This window comes from Dasypus novemcinctus, chromosome 23, assembly GCF_030445035.2.
Source record: "Dasypus novemcinctus isolate mDasNov1 chromosome 23, mDasNov1.1.hap2, whole genome shotgun sequence".
Lineage (NCBI taxonomy): Eukaryota > Metazoa > Chordata > Mammalia > Cingulata > Dasypodidae > Dasypus > Dasypus novemcinctus.
Window position 1 is genome coordinate 64,907,421 of NC_080695.1, and position 19,763 is coordinate 64,927,183.

The window sequence follows — 19,763 nt, forward strand, 5'->3', positions numbered from 1 at the left end:
GCTTGGATGCCAATGAGAGTTATTTTATGGTAACCACAATGCAAGGCAACCGTCAGCATAACGGGGGAAGCGGTTAGTAGGACGCGTGTCGCTGGCAAAAGGGGTCTAGCCTGTTTCTAGGTGGCGTAAGCTGGCTGGCTGCCTTCCAGGGTCCCTCCACCAACCCTGCAGCGAGGAAGCCTTACGTGTGGGCTCAGCTGACATTTCCTTCAGTTATTTTCAATGACCTTTTGTGCATCTGTAAAGGCAAAACAGAGAAACTCACAACCTAATAAATAGCAATCTCTCCTTCATCGTGTGCAGTGTCGGCCCTTCCTCGGGTTCATCTCCTCCCGCTGCCTGGGGTCTTTTTAATAAACTCGTCTCGTTTCGGTCAGACACTCTTCTGCAGCCCATTTGCAAAGTGGATGCACTGAGCACAGGCCTGAAAGACATTTGGGGGTCTTTTTATTAAATTGAAAACATTGTTAAATACAATTAAGGTTTACTATGCTGCCTCTTGGCGAACTTGATGATCTCAAGAGTTCATAAAAGCAGGTGAAAGAATTATAAATAGAATCTCATTAAAATGGAACAGATGGAACAAAAAAAGGAGAGCCTTTTTAGCAAAGAGGGCATGCTCACTAGTGGTTAGTAAGCTGTTGACTTTGTAAAAAAGTTCAAATAAAAAAAAAAAGGAAAAATGAAATTGTATATTTAATGAATGAACGTGTACAGTTCACCACTTGGGAGGAGGTTCCTTTTGTTGGGTGAGTCTGCAAGTGAACTTCACTGATGCCGATATTCCTTGTGTGTCGTTTTATTTCGGTCCCAGCCTCGTTTTCCTTTTATTTTGGAGCTAATGCCAGCTGCGTGTCTAGTTTTGAGTGCAGTAAAATAGAATCAGCAAATCACACTTATTTTTCATCCTGTTCCAGTATTTTTTGTTTGTTTCTGTAGCAGCAGTGTACACCAACTCTTCCTGTATATTGCCTTTTTGCTGGAAAATGTTGTATGTTGAATAAAAATTTTCTATAAAAATTATAATTCAGTGAGTGACGTGGAAGTTGAGGAGTTTTCTACTCTCCTTGGAAATAGGCTTGGGAACCTTTTCATTTACAAACAACAAGGTTTTACTGAGATGTATCCCCACCCCCCACTTTTGTATTGCTGATGAATAATCCTGATTTTTTGTTTTTTGTTATGGTGTGTGGTTTTTTGTTTGTTTGTTTTGGTGTTTTTGTTTTTGCCTTTAGCTAGCTAGTCACATTTGAACTTAGAAAATAAAAGGTTTTCCAGGAGTGAACCATGTACAAATAAGGTGACTGGAATTATTGTTTGAAAATGATGAACCAGAAATGGGTGTAGCCAGTGGTTGAGCACCTGCTTCCCATATACGAGGTCTGGGTTCAAGTTCTGGTACCGCCTTTAAAAAAAAAAAAAAAGGATGGCAGGCGCAGTCCAGGGGAGGTCCCGGAGTTTCTGGTCAGCCTGTACCTTGGAATGACCTGTCTCTACATCCACTGTAGCGAGGTATCTTTGTGCTCCAGGAGCTGCCTCCACCCACGCCACCCACCCCCCCAAGAGAGCAGGTACAGGCAGGGTAGCGTGACGCATTCGCCGCATGTTTGCCTTTGAATGAGTGTGAGGTATTGATTTTTGGTTTTATTTGTTGGCTGTGGGGCTGGTGATCATCTTAGGTTACTGAAACTGCTCTTCCTGAAGCTATTAAATGACTTCGGACAAAGAACTTTTGTAGCGTGTACACTGTGTACTGCATTTCCTTTTCCGTTCACTCCCAGGGACAGTAGCGAGAGTTCATGAAAAGGACTCTGGGGAGAAGGGTGGACTCTTACAATGAAAGGCAGTGGCACAGCTGCCTACCAGGTGGCTCTCCTTACACCCTGAAGACGTGAGCACTCTAAAAGGGGTCGCATGGCACCTGCTGGTGCTGGTTGGAGCCTTGGGCTGGCGGCCCTCGCGGTGACGTCACAGAAGCCGCGTGCGGAGCCAGTCTCATTGTGAAGAGCATCCTGGGGCACGGGCTTCAGCATCTTCACCTTTAACAGCAGTTTCCTGGGCACGTGCTCCTGTCCCTGTAGCGTCGGCGCCCTTCCTGACACGGCCCTGCTCGTGCAGGAGGGGCCCCTTCGGGAGTGCGTCGTTGGCCTTTCTCCAAGAGCTTTGGCCTTACCACCTCCAACAGGAGAGAGGATGGGCTCCAGGAGGTTGCCGGGTGTCCCTGTCTTAATAAATGTGGAATTAGGTAGGAAAAAAAGTGTGTGACTCGGGGAAGTGCAGCTCCGGTGTATCACGGGGGCGAGGCTGGCACCCTCACCGTGCTCTGACGGCAAGCCTGAGCCGGGCGGGGAAAGGGGCTGCGCGCGGTCTCCCTCAGCAAGGGCCTCGACGGGGCTTTCTCGCGGTGCGAGGGCGCCTGGAATCGCGCACACCTCCTCAGCTGGTTCTGAGGCACGTGTTGGTGGCTGGTTCAGTGCCGGGAGCCACGATTGCACAGAAGGTTGAAACCGCCTTCCCGGGTGGAGCGCGTGTCGCGGGGAGCCCTGTGGCACCTCGGCCGTCTTGAATTGGTGCGGGTGCCGGCAGAAGCCTCCGACCTGCTTGTGGTTTGGGGTCATCGGGTTAGAGGTTCGCTCGGCAAACTTCTGACTCGGGGGGCCGGGCGGCGGTCTCCCCGTTGGCACCTCGGCCTGGCGCTGTGTAGGTGCCAGGAGACCCCCGTCGGCCCAGGTGCACCCGCTTTGCCCCGCGGTCGAGGGAAAAGGAGCCCGTTTTGGCAGCTCACCCAGACATACAGGTGTCTCGGGTGAAAAGGTGCAGTTTGGGGTCGCGGGCCAATCCACTTTCTCTGTAGGCTCATGGGGGAAGGCTCTTGGCAGTGACCCTGGGGCAGCCGCGCCCCTCTCGGAAGCACTGACCCTCTGCCTGCTCCGGACGAGGAAGCAGGAACCGTCCCGGGCGCGCGCGGCTCTCACCTTTGCCGTGTTTGTAGTTTTTCATAATCAGACGTTGGGAGATGGAGCAGCCGGCGCCCCCCTGAGCCCGGCCCACGTGCCCTCTCCCACCCCAGGACAGCCACCCGCTCAGCCCCCAGCCTCATTTCTACCAGTGGGTTGTGCAGGGAGGAGGCAGAGGCGTCAGGCAAGGGGGGCGGGTGTGGTGTGCGTGTGTGTGTTCACGCATGCAGGCGTGTGTAGGTGCACATGTGCGCGCGTGCCAGGCGAGGTGTGTGTGTAGGTGCACGTGTGTGTGCGTGCCAGGCGTGTGTGTGTTTGAGGCTGCTTCTCCTCGCCTGCCCACTCGGGCCTCCGTGAGACCTTGGGGCTGGGAAGCGGAGCCGGGGGTGCTCAGTGGCTCCTGATGGCGGCGCCGCGCCCTCTGGCACCCCCGCCTGCAGGCTTCCCAGACACTGCCACCCACCGTGATGAGCTGGCCAGGCGCCCAGCGTCTCTGGGCTTGGGCCTGGCTTGGGGGTGAGCATAGCTGAGGAAGCCCGGGAGCAGTCCTCACGGCGGCCGCCGAGGGCGCGTGCCCTGCAGCACGGGCAGCACGCTGAGGGCATGAGGCCCCTGGGCACCCCTGGAGCCAACCAGGACCTGGGCGCGGGGACCGAGCAGCCCGGCTGTGGTCTCGGGCCTCTCTCCTGGGACCCCCAGTGCTGCTCTCTCGGGGCGGCTGCCCCCTGCCCCCGTGCACCCAGCCTCGTTGACTGCTAGATCCTGGGGAGGGGCCGGGGGCCGCCCTCGGAGTGAGCCCTCGAGTGTTAGAAGACCCAGAGCCAGTGAGGCGAGCTGTCCCTGAGCCCACGGGCTGGCCCGGGCCTGGGGTTTTTAAAAGACGTGGAGTCGCCTGGGTTTTCGGCATGACTTCTCCCTCGTTTTGGGAGTTGGCAGCCGAAATCAACGCCCGGGGGCCTAAATCCAGCCGCCCAAGGCGGGCGGTGTCGGCCAGGGCAGGGCCCGGTGGCTTGGCCTGAGAAACTGGTTGCAGGCCTGGGGGGCCCGGGGCCCTAGTGCCTCTGGGAAACTGAGGCAAGGTCGGGCAATGCCGTGGGAACGGGCGGGCCGAAGCCCGACTGCAGAGGTGGCTCCTGTCTGCCCCGCTGGGGCCCCGTCTGCCCTCCGTCCTGGCCTGCTGGGGGTGAGACGACCTTCCCCACCTCAGGCACTCTGACCCCAGAACTCCTGCCGACACCAGTCCGGGTTTCGGATGTGGGCATGGGGGCGGCTAGCGCGACTCGGTGCCCTCCGGGAGCAAGTGGCCCCTGGGGGCATGGCAGGGGGCGGCCGCCACCCCGGTGCTCAGGCTATGCGGCTGGTGCCCCGCACCCTCCTGGCCGTGCTTCCTGGGGCTTCCCTGCTGCCTGCAGGACGTGCTTGTCCGTCCGTGCACGTGCACACCAGCATGTGCGCAGTCGCGGGCACGCCGCCTCCCCTTTCCCACGGACTCATGCGTCCCAGGCAGAGGCTGCTGCGGCCTGGGCGGCCACTCAGGGCCGTGGGCTGGGGACACACTGCCCCCCTGGGGAGGTCCTGAGGATTACAGCGAGTCCCCAGCCCTTGAGCTACACAGCAGACGCCGCCCCCCGCCCCCCCACCCCCCCCCCCCCCCCCCGCCTCTGCGTGTTCCCACCTTGTCTTTGAAACTTTTTTTTTTTTTTTTTATCGTGAGAGAAAGGAAGTTTATTAACATCGGCCAATGGACAGGAGACCAGGGTGTCTCAAATCTGCCTTCCCCAAACCACAGGGAGCAGGGGCTTTTAAGGATTCTATCGGCAGGTGGAGTGGTGCCCGTGCCAATGGCTGACACTTGTTAGCGACTAGGTGACGGGCCAAACAAGATCCTTTGCAAAATAAAAAAATCCCCCAGTCGCCACGTGGGTTTTCCTTTCCCTGTCCCTGTTCCCGCTGCCAGGCTGTGGCAGGTCCCACTTGACCCAGGAGCGTGGGCTCCCTTCCCGCGGAGCCCCCTCCGCAGCCTGGGGCAGTGCCCTGGGCGGCACCTGGGCAGGAGCTGGGGGCTCCCGCCCCTGGGGACAGGACGAAGGCATGGGGAGACCTGGCCGAGGCCCCCCACTGCCTTCCCCACCCGCCGCCCCCAGGTCCTGGGACGAGCCTGGGATCTGCCTGGGCGAACGTGACAGCATGAGAAGGCCGAAGGGCCAGTGAGGGCGCGAGAGAGGGCCGGAGCCATCCGCAGCCCCTGCCGGAGCTTGGGAGGGGAGGGGCAGTGGGACCCTCCTGGGACAGGCTGGGCGCGGGGAGCCAGCTCGGTGCCTGCCCTCAGGGGTCGAGCACCAGCAGGACTGAGGGGGGGGACACGTATGGACGGACGTATTGAGGTTCGTGTCAAGGAATCGGGTCACAGGACCGTGGGGCCCAGCAAATCTGAAATGCTGACAGCAGCCTAGAAGGGCGGGTGGGGTTGACCCGGCCGTCTGGAGGCAGATCTCTTCTCGAAAGCTGGTTTGGCTCACAAGGCCTTCAGTGGATCGACGAGGGCCCCGCGTTACCAGCGTCACCTCCTCTCCTCCAAGCCCGCCGGCTGGAGGTGCTGACCACGGCCACAGACCTCCACGGCCACTTCTAGACCAGGAAAGGGCCAAGCCGCTGGGGCACCGGAACCCAGCCACGGCGACACCTAAGTCGGCCGTCACAGCAGGTCAGAGAGCCGCAGGGGTCGGGCCCGCCCGGCTGGGGCTGAGGAAGGGCAGGGGCCCGGGACGAGAGCGGGCAGCCAGGAGGTGGTGCCAGCGCCCCCGTGCCAGGGCCACCGGTGAGCAGGCCCGTGGGAGGGACAGGGCCTTCTGGGGAGGAGGACGTTGTCTTAGAAGAGACGGCGGAGACACCGCCTGGAGCAGCAGCAGCCCCTGTGGAGGTGCCGGGAGAGCCGGGGACCTGAGGCCTCTCGCTGCAGGGGAGGGGAGGGACTTGGAAGAGGGAGACCATCGGGATCAACCAGGTGAGATACCTTTGGCCTGGAGGGGCAGGGGCCAGGTACGAGCCTGAGTGGGTTGGAGAATGAATGAACGGCAGGTGAGGATGTGGACAGCAGGAATTCTCGGGAGTTTGGGGGATTTTCACAAGATGCAGAGCTGGGGGGAGGTGGTCAGGAAAGGTGACGTGTGGCTTCTGAGGAAGGAGCCAGAGATGGGGCCCGAGAAGGGAGTGCTGGGCTGCTGGCAGTCCATCATGCATTCAGTCAGTCAGTCAACAAACGCCGAGCCCCTGCGAGGTTCCAGGCACTGTCCTAAGCGCTAAGCTGCCCCCCGTTATGACAGGCGGTGGAAGGGGAGGCGGGTACACCCTGGCATCCTCCTTGGGCCCTTCCCCATCCCTTGGGTCCAGAGGGACCCCAAACAGGACACAGACACCAGACACGCGAAGGTCACTTAGCTGATACTTGATTCCGCCGAAGCTCCGAAGCTCAAAGGCGCTGGTAGCGGTAGATCTCGTGGTGGCAAATGGGGCACGTGTGCTTCACGTCCATCAAGGCTTTGATGCAGAAAGGGATGAAGCAGCAGCCGAGGATGCACCTGCAGCCCCGGCAGCACCATGAGGGCGGGGTCCGCCAGCCAGGTCCACCCTCGGGCGTCTCTGGAGGCCCACCCAGCCCAGGAGCTAGCCCCCGTGTTGCTCACGTTGGACTCACCTGGTGAATTGGAATCGGGGGGGTACGGTCTGGGCACCTGTACTTTTTAACGCACCCCAGGTGACTAGACCCTCATAGTCCTTAGCCCTGGGGAGCACCAACCACCGGTGGCCGTCCTCACCAGAGCGTCACTTGCCCAGTGTCCCCAGGTGCCCATCCCGGACTGGGACCTCCCGCCTTCTGTCCTGAGTGCTGCCCCATCTCCAAAAGTGTCTCCTGCCCCTCAAGATGCATTAGGGAGTGGCCCCCTCGGTCTCCCCTCCCTGCCAGGTGCCAGCCCACCCTAGCCCAGCAGGGGCCCGGGGCCCGCCGCTCACCCAGACAGGAAGAAGAGGGAGCACAGCAGCCAGCTGAGGGTCCCGGGACGGGGGTGGTCACCGTGAGGACGTAGTTGCCGCAGTAGCTGCAGGTGGTCATCACCGGGATGCTCGAGCAGCACCTGTCCACCCCGGGCCTGTGGGGGCAGGGCTTGGGGCGGGGCGGGAGCAGTCAGGCTCAGTAGCCGGCCCGGCCCCACCCCGCTGCGCCCCCAGGCGCCCAGGCCAGGCAACGCCACGCCCTGCTGGGGCTCGGGTTTCAGGGTTTCAGCGCAGCCCTTCAGTTCCGGGTGCCCGGGACTTCCTACCCATCGGTATCCCTTGTGGGGCGGTTGGTGAGTGGGACCCAGTGTATGGGCCGTGGGGTCCCCTAGCACCGCAGAGGGCTTCACAGGGCTTCTAGGGACAGCGGCGCTGGCTTCCGGTGGTGGATTTGGCCTCTTCACTCCTGTCCACCCCGGGCCGGCCCTCTGGGAGCCGACAGTCCAACCCGGGAGCGCCCAGACCTCCGAGGGTGCGGGGCAGCCTGAGGGGCGGGGGCGTGTAAAAGGGATGCGGGGGGAGGCGGATTTGGCTCAACAGATAGAGCGTCCGTCTACCACATGGGAGGTCCAGGGCTCAAGCCCTGGGCCTCCTGACCCGTGGAGCTGGCCCACACGCAGTGCTGATGCGCACAAGGAGTGCCCTGCCACGCAGGGGTGTCCCCTGCGTAGGGGAGCCCCACGCGCAAGGAGTGCACCCGTAAGGAGAGCTGCCCAGCGCGAAAGAAAGCGCAGCCTGCCCAGGAATGGTGCTGCACACACGGAGAGCTGACACAGCAAGATGACTGCAACAAACACACAGATTTCTCATGCTGCTGACAAGAATAGAAGCGGACACAGAAGAACACACAGTGAATGGACACAGAGAGCAGACAACGGGGGGGGGCGGGGGGGGTGGAGAAATCTTAAAAAAACCGATTGGGTAGGGTGAGGGGGGTCCTGGGGGTCTGCATCCCCCTCTGTGGTTTAGGGCTGGTGCCATGGCAGGGGGGAGGTAGGGACATCACCCCACAAACATTTCCTGAGCACCTACTGTGTACCTCTTCCACCATTGGAGAGAGGAGATGGTTGTGGGCAGCAATAAGAGGAGGAGGGAGGAGGAGAGCAGGCGGAGGGGGAAATGGAGGAGAGGGGAGGGGAGCAGGAAAGGAGGGAGGAGGGGTGCAGGGGGGAGGGAAGAGGGGCACAGGAGAGGAGGGAGGAGGGGAGCAGGGAGGACGGAGGAGGGGAGGGAGGAGAGGAGGGAGGAGGGGTGCAGGAGAGGAGGGAGGAGGGGTGCAGTGAGGAAGGAGGAGGGGAGGGGGGAGGGAGGAGGGGAGCGGGGGGAGGGGAAATGGAGGAGGCAGGGGAAGGAGGGAGGAGGGGCGGTTGGAAGGGAGGAGGGAGGAGGGCTTTCTCGGCTGGCGGGGCCTCGTGCAGCCCCCAGGAGCGGGCAGGAGGCGGCTCACCCGTGTGGACCCCTTGCGGGCTTTGGACGTAGAAGCGGGGAGGGGCCTGAGTCCTCAGGTTTGCTTTCCCAGGGTCCGTCGGAGGCTCTTGGGGGAGAGGGAGGACAGACACCCTCAGGCCTTCCTAAGGGCTTCCGGTGTAGCAGCTGCGCCACCTACCTGGCCCGACGGGGGGCGGGGGGACACCCCCTCTGACAAGAGGAAGCCGAGGCTGGGAGGAATGTGGCTAGGGGCCAGGGGCCAGGGGGCCAGGGGCCTGGGAGGCGGGTCCTCCCAGTGACAGGTATTTGGCATGACTCCAATTTTATGATGGGGGGGCTGGGGGAGCCCAGGGGGTGTTTGAGGGTCCCCCCAGAGCCGTGCTGCTGAGCCCCTAGCCCCACGAGGACGGCCCCTGGCCCTGCGTGTGGACGCCCCCGCTCTCCCCAGGAGCCAGGAAGAGACTGCACAGGCTCGAGGCCATCCGGGAAGGCACGGGGTCCCCGGGCCCTGGCGTGGCCAGGGAGGAGCGGGAAGGGCCCAGCACCTCACTGCGTGTGGACAGGGGTTCGCGGCGTCCCCCCGGGAGCCACCAGGACTAGAGCTCCCGCCCTGCCCTCCTGGGACAGGAGCTCCTGGCAGGCGGGAAGCACCCGGCCTCGGCAGCCAAGGGCTCCCTGCAGTGGGTCCAACCAAGCGGCAGGAAGCCCGCCCCATGTCCGGCTGCACGCTGGACTCGAGCCCACTGGTGCAGGAGGTCAAAGGTCAGAAGCCAGGCGCAGACGCGGGGCCACCCCCTGGAGTGCAGGCCTGAGCTCTGGGCTCAGTCCTCGGCCGGGTCAGCGACTGCCCCGACCGGCGTCGATCATCTCTTTAAATCCACAGGGATTTTTCCAGGAGAGGAAGCGGGTTTGGGGACCTCTGCAATTTTCCCAAGGTTGCATCCACGGGACAGGGCAGGCCAGGACTCAGCCCCCACCCCAGCAGTCTGGCTCCTCTCTGGCCACACAGGGATGGCGGGGGCACGGGACAGGAGGGAAGAGGGGAGGGGGCTGGTTGCACACCTGATGAAGGAATCACTAGCCTCTGGGTTGAGTTCCTCGTGACCATTCAAGAGGGCACCGAGGTCCCCCCTCCCGCCCTCGGTCCGGGGCTGGGGGGCACGTGGGGGAGGACTGGGATCAGCTCCCAGCTCAGCAAGGGACCCACGATCTCTTCTGCTTCCCGGGGGGCCCCAGAGGCTTTTCCTCCCGCCACCCCACCCCTGTTGGCCTGGGGCGCCTGGACTAGGGGGTGCCCTTACCCCGGGGGACGGTGCCGTCCTTGTCCCAGCGGTGGCTCCGGGGCAGCTTCAGCTCCCAAGGTCCGAGCTGCTGGACGCTCACCTGTAGTAATTCCCATCGTGAGGCCTGGCTGCCCGGTGGGAGCAGTGAAGGCCCCCGGCCCGCCCCTCCCCGGCCCGGGTGACACAGCCATTGTGACGTGGGCCTGCAGGAGGAGGGCGGGGGGGGGGGGGCTGGCCCCAAGGAACCTCTGAAGGTGGGTCCTGCCCCTGATCCCACTTCCCTCTCAGCCACGTGGACGCCCCACAAAGCTGAAAGTGTGGACTCGGCAAATACCTGCAGAGCTGCGCTGTCCAGGACAGGCCAAAGGAGGGGCCGGCCCTGGGCCAGCCCCGGGGTCACGGGCAACGCCGTGGGCCATCCGCCCCACGGGCGACTGTCGCGTGAGCAGCAGTGATGCTCTGAATCATGCAGCAGCGTGGACAAGCCTTGACAATAGTTGGCTGAGTGGGAGAAGCCAGATGAGAGGCAAAGGTGCTGCAATTCCACTTACACGAAGCATCCAGAACAGGCAAATGTGAACGGGGTCTGCCAGCGGCAGGGGGGAGGAGGGACGGGAGGCGCTGCTCAACGAGCATTTCCTTGGGGGGCGATGAAAATATCCTGGCGTTATCTATTCCAAGATAGAGGTGGTGGTTGCACGATATTGTGAAGGTCCTGAATGTGGCCGAATTGAACATTTTAAAGGTGGTTAAGTGGTTAATCTTGTTATGTGAATTTTATCTCAACAAAACAAATAAAACTATGAACCAAATATATTGTGTAACATATTGTAGGATTCAAAAAAAATTTATAGGTACCTAGTACATTTAATGAGAAATATATGTTTTGTTTTTTTTTTAATTTTATTTAATTCCCCTCCCCTCCCCCGGTTGTCTGTTTTTGTGTCTTTTTGCTGTGTCTTGTTTCTTTGTTCGCTTCTGTTGTCGTCAGCCGCACGGGAAGTGTGGGCGGCGCCATTCCTCGGCAGGCTGCTCCCTCCTTCGCGCTGGGTGGCTTTCCTCACGGGTGCACTCCTTGCGCGTGGGCGCACTCCTTGCGCGTGGGGCTCCCCTACGCGGGGGACACCCTGCGTGGCACGGCACTCCTTGCGCGCATCAGCACTGCGCATGGGCCAGCTCCACACGGGTCAAGGAGGCCCGGGGCTTGAACCGTGGACCTCCCATGTGGTAGACGGACGCCCTAACCACTGGGCCAAAGTCCGTTTCCCGAGAAATATATGTTTTTATTCAACTATTTTTTTTTCCAAAGATTTATTTCTCTCTCTACCCCCCCCCGCCCTGCCCCAGTTGTCTGTTCTATTTGCTGCGTGTTCTTCTTTGTCCAGCTTCTGTTGTTGTCAGTGGCATGGGAATCTGTGTCTCTTTTTGTTGCGTCATCTTGTGTCAGCTCTCCGTGTGGGCGGCGCCATTCCTGGGCAGGCTGCACTTTCTTTCCCACTGGGTGGCTCTCCTTACGGGGCGCACTCCTTGCGCGTGGGGCTCCCCTACGCGGGGGACACCCCTGCGTGGCACAGCACTCCTTGCGCACATCAGCACTGCACGTGGGCCAGCTCCACATGGGTCAAGGAGGCCCGGGGTTTGAACCATGGACCTCCCATGTGGTAGGCGGACGCCGTAACCACTGGGCCAAGTCCGCTTCCCAACTGTTTTCTTTTTAGTTGCTTATATTTTCAATGATTAAATGAAGTTAAAAAAATAACAATAAAAAAGGGAATTATGGAGTTGGCCCCTCCTTTTACAGAAGGATATGATGGAGTGATGAAAAAGTGATGAAAAAGTTTTGACAACAGATGGTGGTGATGGCTGCACAATTTGGTAACTAATGTAATTAATTAATGTCATTAATGTTACTAATGTCTTTTTTTTGGTAAAGATTTTAGTTATTTTTGTCCCATTCCCCCTAGTTGTCTGCTCTTTGTGTCCATTTGCTGTGTGTTCTTCTGCATCCACTTGCATTATCCAGCGGCACTGGGAAACTGTGTCTCTTTTTCGTTGCGTCAGCTCTCCGTGTGTGCGGCGCCACCCCTGGGCGGGCTGTGCTTTTTTCACACGGGGCGGCTCTCCTTGCAGGGTGCACTCCTTGCATGCAGCAGCAATGCACGTGGGCCAGCTTACCACATGGGTCAGGAGGCCCTGGGGATCAAACTCTGGGCCCTCCATATGACGGACGGACGCCCTATCAGTTGAGTCACCTCCACTTCCCACTAAGGTCATTAATGCCACCGATGTCTACCCTTAAAATGGTTAAAATGACAAATTTTATGTTATATATGTGTGTTACCACAATAACTTTTTTTAGGAGGTACCAGGGATTGAACCTGGGGCCTCATACGTGGGAAACAGGTGCTCAACCACTGAGCTACTCCAGCTGTCCAGTAACTTTTTAAAAATAATCCAACTATCAGCCAGGAGTCATCCGCCTCTGGTCCTCTAGATCTCTCACCACCTCCCTGCAGACTCTTTGTGATGAAAATGCCAGGAAAGATTTAAAGACACACGACCAGCCTTTCCAACCCAAACCCTTCAGGAACACCCGTCCATTGCTTATTGTGAGGACCTAATAAACGAGCATTATTTGAAAATCACAGGTCTGACTCGAGGTCAAGCAGTGGTCCAGGACATGAAAATAGTAGAAGCTCTGCTGACTTACGGAGTCCATGACTACGCAGGGAAGGATAAACAAGGAATTCCTCCGTGGCTTGGCATCGGCTATAAAGGAATCGGCCGGTATGGTTTACAAGACAAGGTGGAGCCTTGGAAATTATTCCAATGGAAACAGCAGGAGAACTTACATGCATTTGTGGGAGAAGAAATTAGCTGCTGAAGTTCACGATCCACAAAGGATTTCAGGGTCCAAAAGAACCTTTGGGCAGTGGCTCTGTGCAAACCTGGCGTGTGAACTCTTCTCCCGTCAAGCCCGCCTGGGTACTGATGCTGGCGGTCGACATCAGTACTTGGACTGGAAGCGAAGCAAAGCAAAAGTTCCTTCAGCCCGGAGCGCAGAGGGTGCTGCCATGGATCTGACAGACAGGAACCCCCAAGGTCTTAAGCCATGAGCCGGGAGGGGGAAAGGCGGCTCCTCACCGCAAGCAACGGGGGTTCACTCTCCTCAGGTTCTCAGGATTCAGAGGTGAGTGAGGAGCAGGAGAGAGAATCCTTGAACTCAAGAAGAAGGTAGAGCTATCGCAGGAAAAACTGAAAAAAGTCGAAGAACTTAAGAAGATCTGTGTGTGGGAAGCTAGGCAAGCTGGCAAAATGCTGAAGGAGTATCTCCTGAAAAGAGGTGAGAAACATGAGGTCAGAAGACGTGCAGGAGCTGTGTCCAAGTGAGACGACAACTTGCTGAAGAGGACCCTGCTTTGCGAGACCTGCAGAGCAACTTCCTGATGCAGCAAAAGCTGGTTGAGGCTGCAAAAAAACCTGCCAATGGGCCAGACCTTTGCAGAACGAAAGCAGGATCACAGGGATGCCGTGAAAGCTTCAGGACACTGAACATGCAATAAATGCATGTAGAATTTGAGGTGGGAAGAAACCCAGCCAGAAGGCCACAATTATTTTACCAGAAGGCATGTGACCCTCGGAGAGCAGCTCCTTGTCTGAACTACCACCTGCGATGGTCCTCATGACTCGTTCCCGCCGCCGGGGCTGCGATCAAGTCCACTCCCTCGTGCGCCAAGGCTTCTTTCCCCCGCGTCTCTCGGTATTGAGCGAGTCCATTTCAGAAAGTCATCCGCCGATGACCGTGGATACCAGGCCGTCCCGAGAAATGCGACCGGCCACAGCAGCCCTCACAGAACCCTGCAGAGGTGGCCGCGGGGCCGCAGCCGCCACTTGGAACCCATCTTCCTCTCAGCACCCCTGCCAGCGGGGCGGAAGCGTCAGTCCCCGCCCCATCTGCTGTCTGCGATGGACAACGATAAGCCGTTTTCCTCCCTCTCCAAATCCCAAAGCAGCAGCAGCCCCAAAATCCTGGAGGACCGGTCCTACGCCAGCCAGTCGAGCACAGGATATGGCCGTGTGACACCAATTACCCATATCACGCCACCCAGACTCTGGACACAGGTGCCAGGGGCCGGAGAAGGTCCAGAAAGCAGAATGTTTCTACTTCAAGATCAGGAAGCATGCCCAGCCTAGCCCCCAAGGATCGCTTGGAACGGCACCTACTCCAAGAGTCGGGGCAGCCGTCTCCCAGTTAGCGTCCCGCCGGGCACCCGCCACGTGGCGAGGGTGAGCCTGCGTGGGGTGGCAGCTCTGTCCACGAAAATGACGCTGAAGGGCGGCACAGTGCCAGTTCCTCCTCCTGGTCCCCAGCCCGCTGTGGATATGACCGCCCAAGAGCCTGCAGAAGGTCCTGACGTGAAGATGAGGTGGACGGTGCCCCGTAACCCATGTGCACCCCTCCGACTGCTGAGGAAGGCTGCTGCCACTGCACCGCACATCACCCGGACATCCACGAGGCCTCGGTACCAGCGGCCTCCGGGCGAAGCACCGGCAGACCAGCCTCGCCCGGGACAGGGATGGCGGCGACGCCCGGGGCTGGCGGGGCCGCGGGTTCCCTGTTCCCCAAGCGGTCAAGCATCTTCCTGCTCTTCAGTGCCTTCTGCCAACGGGACCCAGATAACCGCAGGGCCGTGTGAACACGAGGGCCCGGCGCGCTCTGCCTCTGCCGGCTGCTCTGGCAGTCTCTCAGTCCATTCCCTCTCCACGCAGACAGTCCCCGGGTCCAGTCCACTGGACGGTACGATGGACACCGGCTGGAAGAGAGCCGGGAGAGGAAGGAGCGCAGGCTCTTCTGGCATGAGGATTCAGAGCCTGGAACACTATCTGCAGTCGGACTTCCTGAGCAAGTGCTGCGCTCGACACTGGCCTTCCAAAATGTGTTCCTCTTCCCAGACGGCCGTGGGCCATCTACAAGCACCAAAGGTCGAAGAGAAGACTCAAGTGGGCCTGGAAGTGACTCTCACACAAAGCACAAAGGCCCTGGACGGTGACTCGCCTTTTACGCTCCGGCCACTGATGTTACAGCGAGCTCTGACCTCATGTGGACCCTGTCTGAAGGCGCTGGGAGTAGCGAGCACTTTTTAAGAGAAGAAAAGCTGTTGAAGGCAAACCTGGCAACTGTGGCAAGTATGGGTAGGGTTTCCAGCAGGATGAAAGGAGAGGGGAGATTTCAGAGCTCAAGTTCAGAGTGAGGAGAGAAGCTCCTTCGTCACGGCTCGCCATCCAGACATTTGAATCCGTGAGCTGACATTCAGCAACGTGCTACTTCTACGTGCACAGGGACAGATTAGACAGTATTGGAAAAGTACTTGAAGAGAGAAGTTCTGGATGAGTGTAAACGTTTTGAGGATGTTACAAAGAGGGATGTTGTTCATAAGCTCCATAAAATGGGTCTTAGAAGACTCACTGCTGTAGCATCCTGTAATATAACTTTATGGTAGCAGTTTGGGGAGAGGGAAGCAGTCCATTGAGTAATTGGCAAACTCTGCTGGGGGAATTTTCTAAGGTACAATATCACTGAGGTCCTTTTATCTTTCATGCCAATTGTACAATGGGCTGTTTTTATCTAGGCTGGTAACACTCCTCCCTGGCTGTCATTTGAAATGGCAAGCTGGGTGTGCAAAGTCATTACGCGTTTGACAAAGTATTTCAAGGTGATACAAAAGGAACCCCAAAACAACAAAGCAAAAACCACATCATTTTAGATGAATCGTGCATCTTAAAATGGTGAAAGTTAGAAAATGAAACTTTATCTGGATTCCACAGGTAGTTCTAAGTCACCAAGTGAGAAAAATAAGATCAGTATTAAAAAAAATACTCCAACCTGCAATAAATTTAAATGTGAGGTTAAAACTATCTCATATTTTCCTTGGGAGGAACTAATTAGCTATGATTTACTGTAGGATTTTTTTTTTAGAACAAACGATTTCCATAGTCCAGATTGATCCTTTTTTGTCATTTTATTCTGCTTCAGAATTCCATAAAAGGTGCTCCTTTCACCCCTTTTATACAGGTTTCTTGCTCATATTGTGAAAGGACATTTCTGAACAATTTTGGGGAATATTTTCTATATATTCCAAAACATGTAAAACATACATAAAGATGATTTGTTAAACTGGTCCTTAATCATTTGTATCATTAGAAATGAAGTTTGGAAAAAAAAAAACTGGAGAAAAAAGACATGCAAAAAATATTCCACTGTATTCCATTTTGCATATTTGTATAGCTTTCCAGAAACAGAAATGCCCTTTTGCATAACAGTATTTAAAAACAGTATTTTTTTACTGTTCTGACTTTTTAAGACCTATTTTTTTTTACATAGATCAATAAACTAAAACTGAAAAATAAATAATAAAAGAATGAGGAAGACCTCTATATCTTCGAATGGAGTAATTGCTCCAGGATAGTTTGGTAAAAAACAAACAAAAACAAGATATATGGTGTGCTACCTTTTGCATAAGAAAAAGGGGAGAAGGGTATATAATTTCCAAAAAGAAATATAGGATAAATTTTTGTAAAAACTAGTAAAAATGTTTCATGTGGGCAGAGAACAAGGTCAGAGATGGAAGTGAGGCCTCTTTATAGTGTTGACTTTGGAACCATATAATTATTTTTACTAATTAAAAAGGAAGTACTTCAAAAAGAATAAAAAGCAATCCTTTTTTTTCTTTACAAAGCACTTATCTTTATCTTTCAGAAACTAAATACACAAAGCAAGTTTTTTCCCAAAATATTTTCATAGGCAAAGGATTAAAAACGATTTTAATTATACACATATGGTCACAATTTTGCCTTAAAAAGATTGTTGGGAAATGTACATAAGACCACTTGTAAATGTACAGCATATGTTACTGTTACAATGTCTTATGTCCAGAGGGAAAAATGTTATCATACAGATTTGTTCTTACTTGGGAGTAGAATATTAAAAAAAAAAAAGCAATTCTCACCATGAACACCCAACAAAAACAAACCTGCTGGCATATTGAGATTTCCTACCCAGGACACAAAAGGCACAATCATAAAAGAAAAACTTGAAAAATCAGACTTCATCAAAACTGACAACTACTCTTCAAAAGATACCTAAATAAGATGAAAAGATAAGCCACAGGCTGGGAGAAAAAATTTGGGGCACATGTAAGTGACAATGGGCAGGTATCCAGAAAGTAAAGGACCTCCTTCAACTCAATAATAAAAAATCAAACCATCCAGTTTTTAAAATGAGAAAAGACCTGAACAGACACTTCGCACACACAAAGATACATGGATGGGCAATGAGCACGGGAAAGTACGCTCAGCCTCGCCAGCCACCTAGGAAATCCACACCAAGAACCATAGATGGCACTGCACATCCTCCTAGAATAGTTAAGAATTAAAAAGACAGAAGACAAGTGATGGCAAGAATGTGGAGCAATGGAACTCACCCACTGCTGGTAGGTAAGCAGAAGATGGCATCACCTTGGAAAACTGGTAGTTTCCAGCAATTCCACACCAAGGTTTTTACCAAGAGAAATAAAATCACATGCCCATAATAAAACTTGTAGGAGAAAATTCATACAGCATTATTCACAATCAAAATTTGGAAACAACCCAAATATCTGTCAACAAATGAGTGGATAAACATAAAGTATGCATATTTGTACAATGGAATACTACTCAGTAGTAAGAAAGAAAAGGTTTTGATATACTTGGCAATGTGAATAAATCTTTAAAACAATTATATTTTGAGCAAAAGAAACCTGACGTCCAAGACTACCTATCCTGTGATTCTATTTACTTGAAGTTCTGAAACAGGCCAAGCTAAGCCACGGTGATAGAAATCCCAACAGTGGTTGCCTTTGGGGTAGGAGTAGGGTGTTGACTGCAAAGGACACAAGAAAATTTTCCAGAATGTTGGAAATGTTCTCTCTCTTGATTACATAAGTGTTTTCATTTGTCAAAACTCATGGTTATTACTCTTTTGTTCACAGCTCTATTCCCAGTGCCTAGAACAATTCTGGCACCAAACAGGCAGTCAATGTTTGTTGAAGGAAAACAAATTATATGTGCTCCTTGGAGCTTCTGACTTGACAGTCTATGGATAAACAGTTTTTTAGTAATAGGTGCATATTTACTTTTACAATTACCCTCTTTCTGGCAAATGATTCTGGACTTCTGTTTATGGCAGAGAGAGAAATTTTCCCCTTTTAAAAGAATGCATTTAACTTTAAAAAGAAAATAGCTTTAAAAATGTATTGTTAAACAGAAAATTACCATAGGACCCAGCGATTCCACTGCTAGGTGTGGACCCCAGAGAAGTGAAAGCGGGAATGCAGACACTTGTACGCCACTATTCACAGCGGCATTATTCACATCTGCCAAAAGGGGGAAACTAGCCAGGGGCCCCTCGACAGGTGAACGGGAAATAGACGATGGTCTAGCCATACAGTGGAATATTATTCGGCCATAAAGAAAGTTCAGAAACATGCTGCAACATGGATGAACCTTGAAAACATTATGCCAGAGAACATGCCCAGTGAAAAAACCAGACACAAAGGGATAAAGATTCTATGATACAACTTAAATGAGAGATCTAAAATAAGGAGATTCATAGGGAAAGAAAGTAGATGGGAAGTTGCGAGAGGCTGGGGGTGGAGACCCCGTGCTCCGTGGGGACGGCGTTTCTGTTTGGGGGTGAGTGTTGGGTGATAATGGCGGGTGGTACTGGAAGTATAATATTGGCAATATAATTAATGCTACTGAATCGTATATTTTAAAAATGTTTACAAGGGCAAATGTTATATGTATATATCGCCACAAAAAAAACCTTAAAGTATGAAGTGAGTAACTGAGGTGGTGCGCGGGGCTGGGCCTGGAGAGGGGCTGGGTCGTGCTCACCCCGCAAGCTGCGCAGGTCTGGCTGCAAAGCCGCGCGGTTCTCCCGCGGCGAGCTCCCGGCCCTCGTCCCGCACCCGCCTCCCCTCCTCTCCTGCTCCGTGAACCCCCCGCCTGCCGCCCCCCGGGCAGAAGCGCGAGCGGGCCCACCGCTGAGCCCCTTGGATCTGAGGACCCCTCCCGGGCCGACAGCCACCCCGGGCGCCTCTGACCCTCCCAGCGCCCCCCACCCCCCCTTGAGAGCAGCCCCCAGCCGGGAGCCGCGACCTCCTGGGCCCCGCGCGCCTGCGCGCCCCGCTGCCCGCCCCGCCCACAGCCGCCCCGGCCCTTCGGGGCGTCCCGCGGCCTGGGAGGTCTGAGGTCCCGCCTCTGCCCCTCCCCGAGGCGCGGGGGCCTGTACCCCCAGGGGCGGGCATTCGGGGGCTGCTCAGGAAGTACTGCGAGCGAATGAACCGGCGGAGCGGGGAGTGCGGGCGCCACGGCTCCACTCATCCGCCCGCCGCGCGCCGGAAACTCCCGGGATGTCACGCACCGGGCGGCCCTTGTAGAGACCGGCAGTCCCACATCTTGGGGGTGGATGGGGCTGCCTCCTTTTCTCCCAGCAGCAGTGTCTGAGCTGGGGGCCCTGAGGATGGATGGATGGATGGATGGATGAATGAATGAATGAGGAGCTCCTGGGCCGCCGTCGCCCTCGGGCTCTGCTCACCCCAGCCATGGCCGCCAGGGGGCAGCACCAGGCTGCCGTGAGTCACCCTCGCTTTCTCTCTGGGCCACCAGGCTCCGCACTAACCAAGATTTCAGACCTTGGGTCCGGCAGACCCGGGGAGCAGGACTGCCCCGAGGGGGCGCCCGCCCCTGCCTGCAGCCCTTCAAGGCAGGTCTGATGCTCGCACGCTGCCTAGGGGCTGAGGGCTCTTTTCCCACCCCAGAGTCCAGCCTGGAAGGAATGCAGAGCATCCGAGGCCTGAGACCCACCCAAAGTCCCACAGCAAGGTGGGGCACCCCAGCCCCTCCCATCCAGGACATAGGGGCCCCCCCCCACTCCCACGGGGAGCCAGGCGCTCCTCCTGGCCCTCTGCTTTGAGGATCAGTTGTCTTCCAGTTTGGGGGC

At 55.9% G+C, this 19,763-nt stretch overlaps 1 protein-coding gene and 2 pseudogenes across 1 annotated transcript; 2 read left to right on the plus strand and 1 right to left on the minus strand.

The window, feature by feature from the left end:
- Positions 1-4,666: 4,666 nt before the first annotated feature.
- Positions 4,667-12,440, minus strand: LITAFD (LITAF domain containing). Its single transcript, XM_023589464.3, is given in 6 exon segments — positions 4,667-6,535; positions 6,969-7,008; positions 7,011-7,136; positions 8,458-8,544; positions 9,740-9,821; positions 12,432-12,440. Coding segments are annotated over 6 exon segments (453 nt in total). The 3' UTR covers positions 4,667-6,426.
- A 393-nt stretch (positions 12,441-12,833) lies between these two features.
- On the plus strand, positions 12,834-13,977 carry LOC139436187 (FERM domain-containing protein 4B pseudogene; annotated as a pseudogene).
- A 67-nt stretch (positions 13,978-14,044) lies between these two features.
- On the plus strand, positions 14,045-14,851 carry LOC131275556 (FERM domain-containing protein 4B-like; annotated as a pseudogene).
- Positions 14,852-19,763: the final 4,912 nt, after the last annotated feature.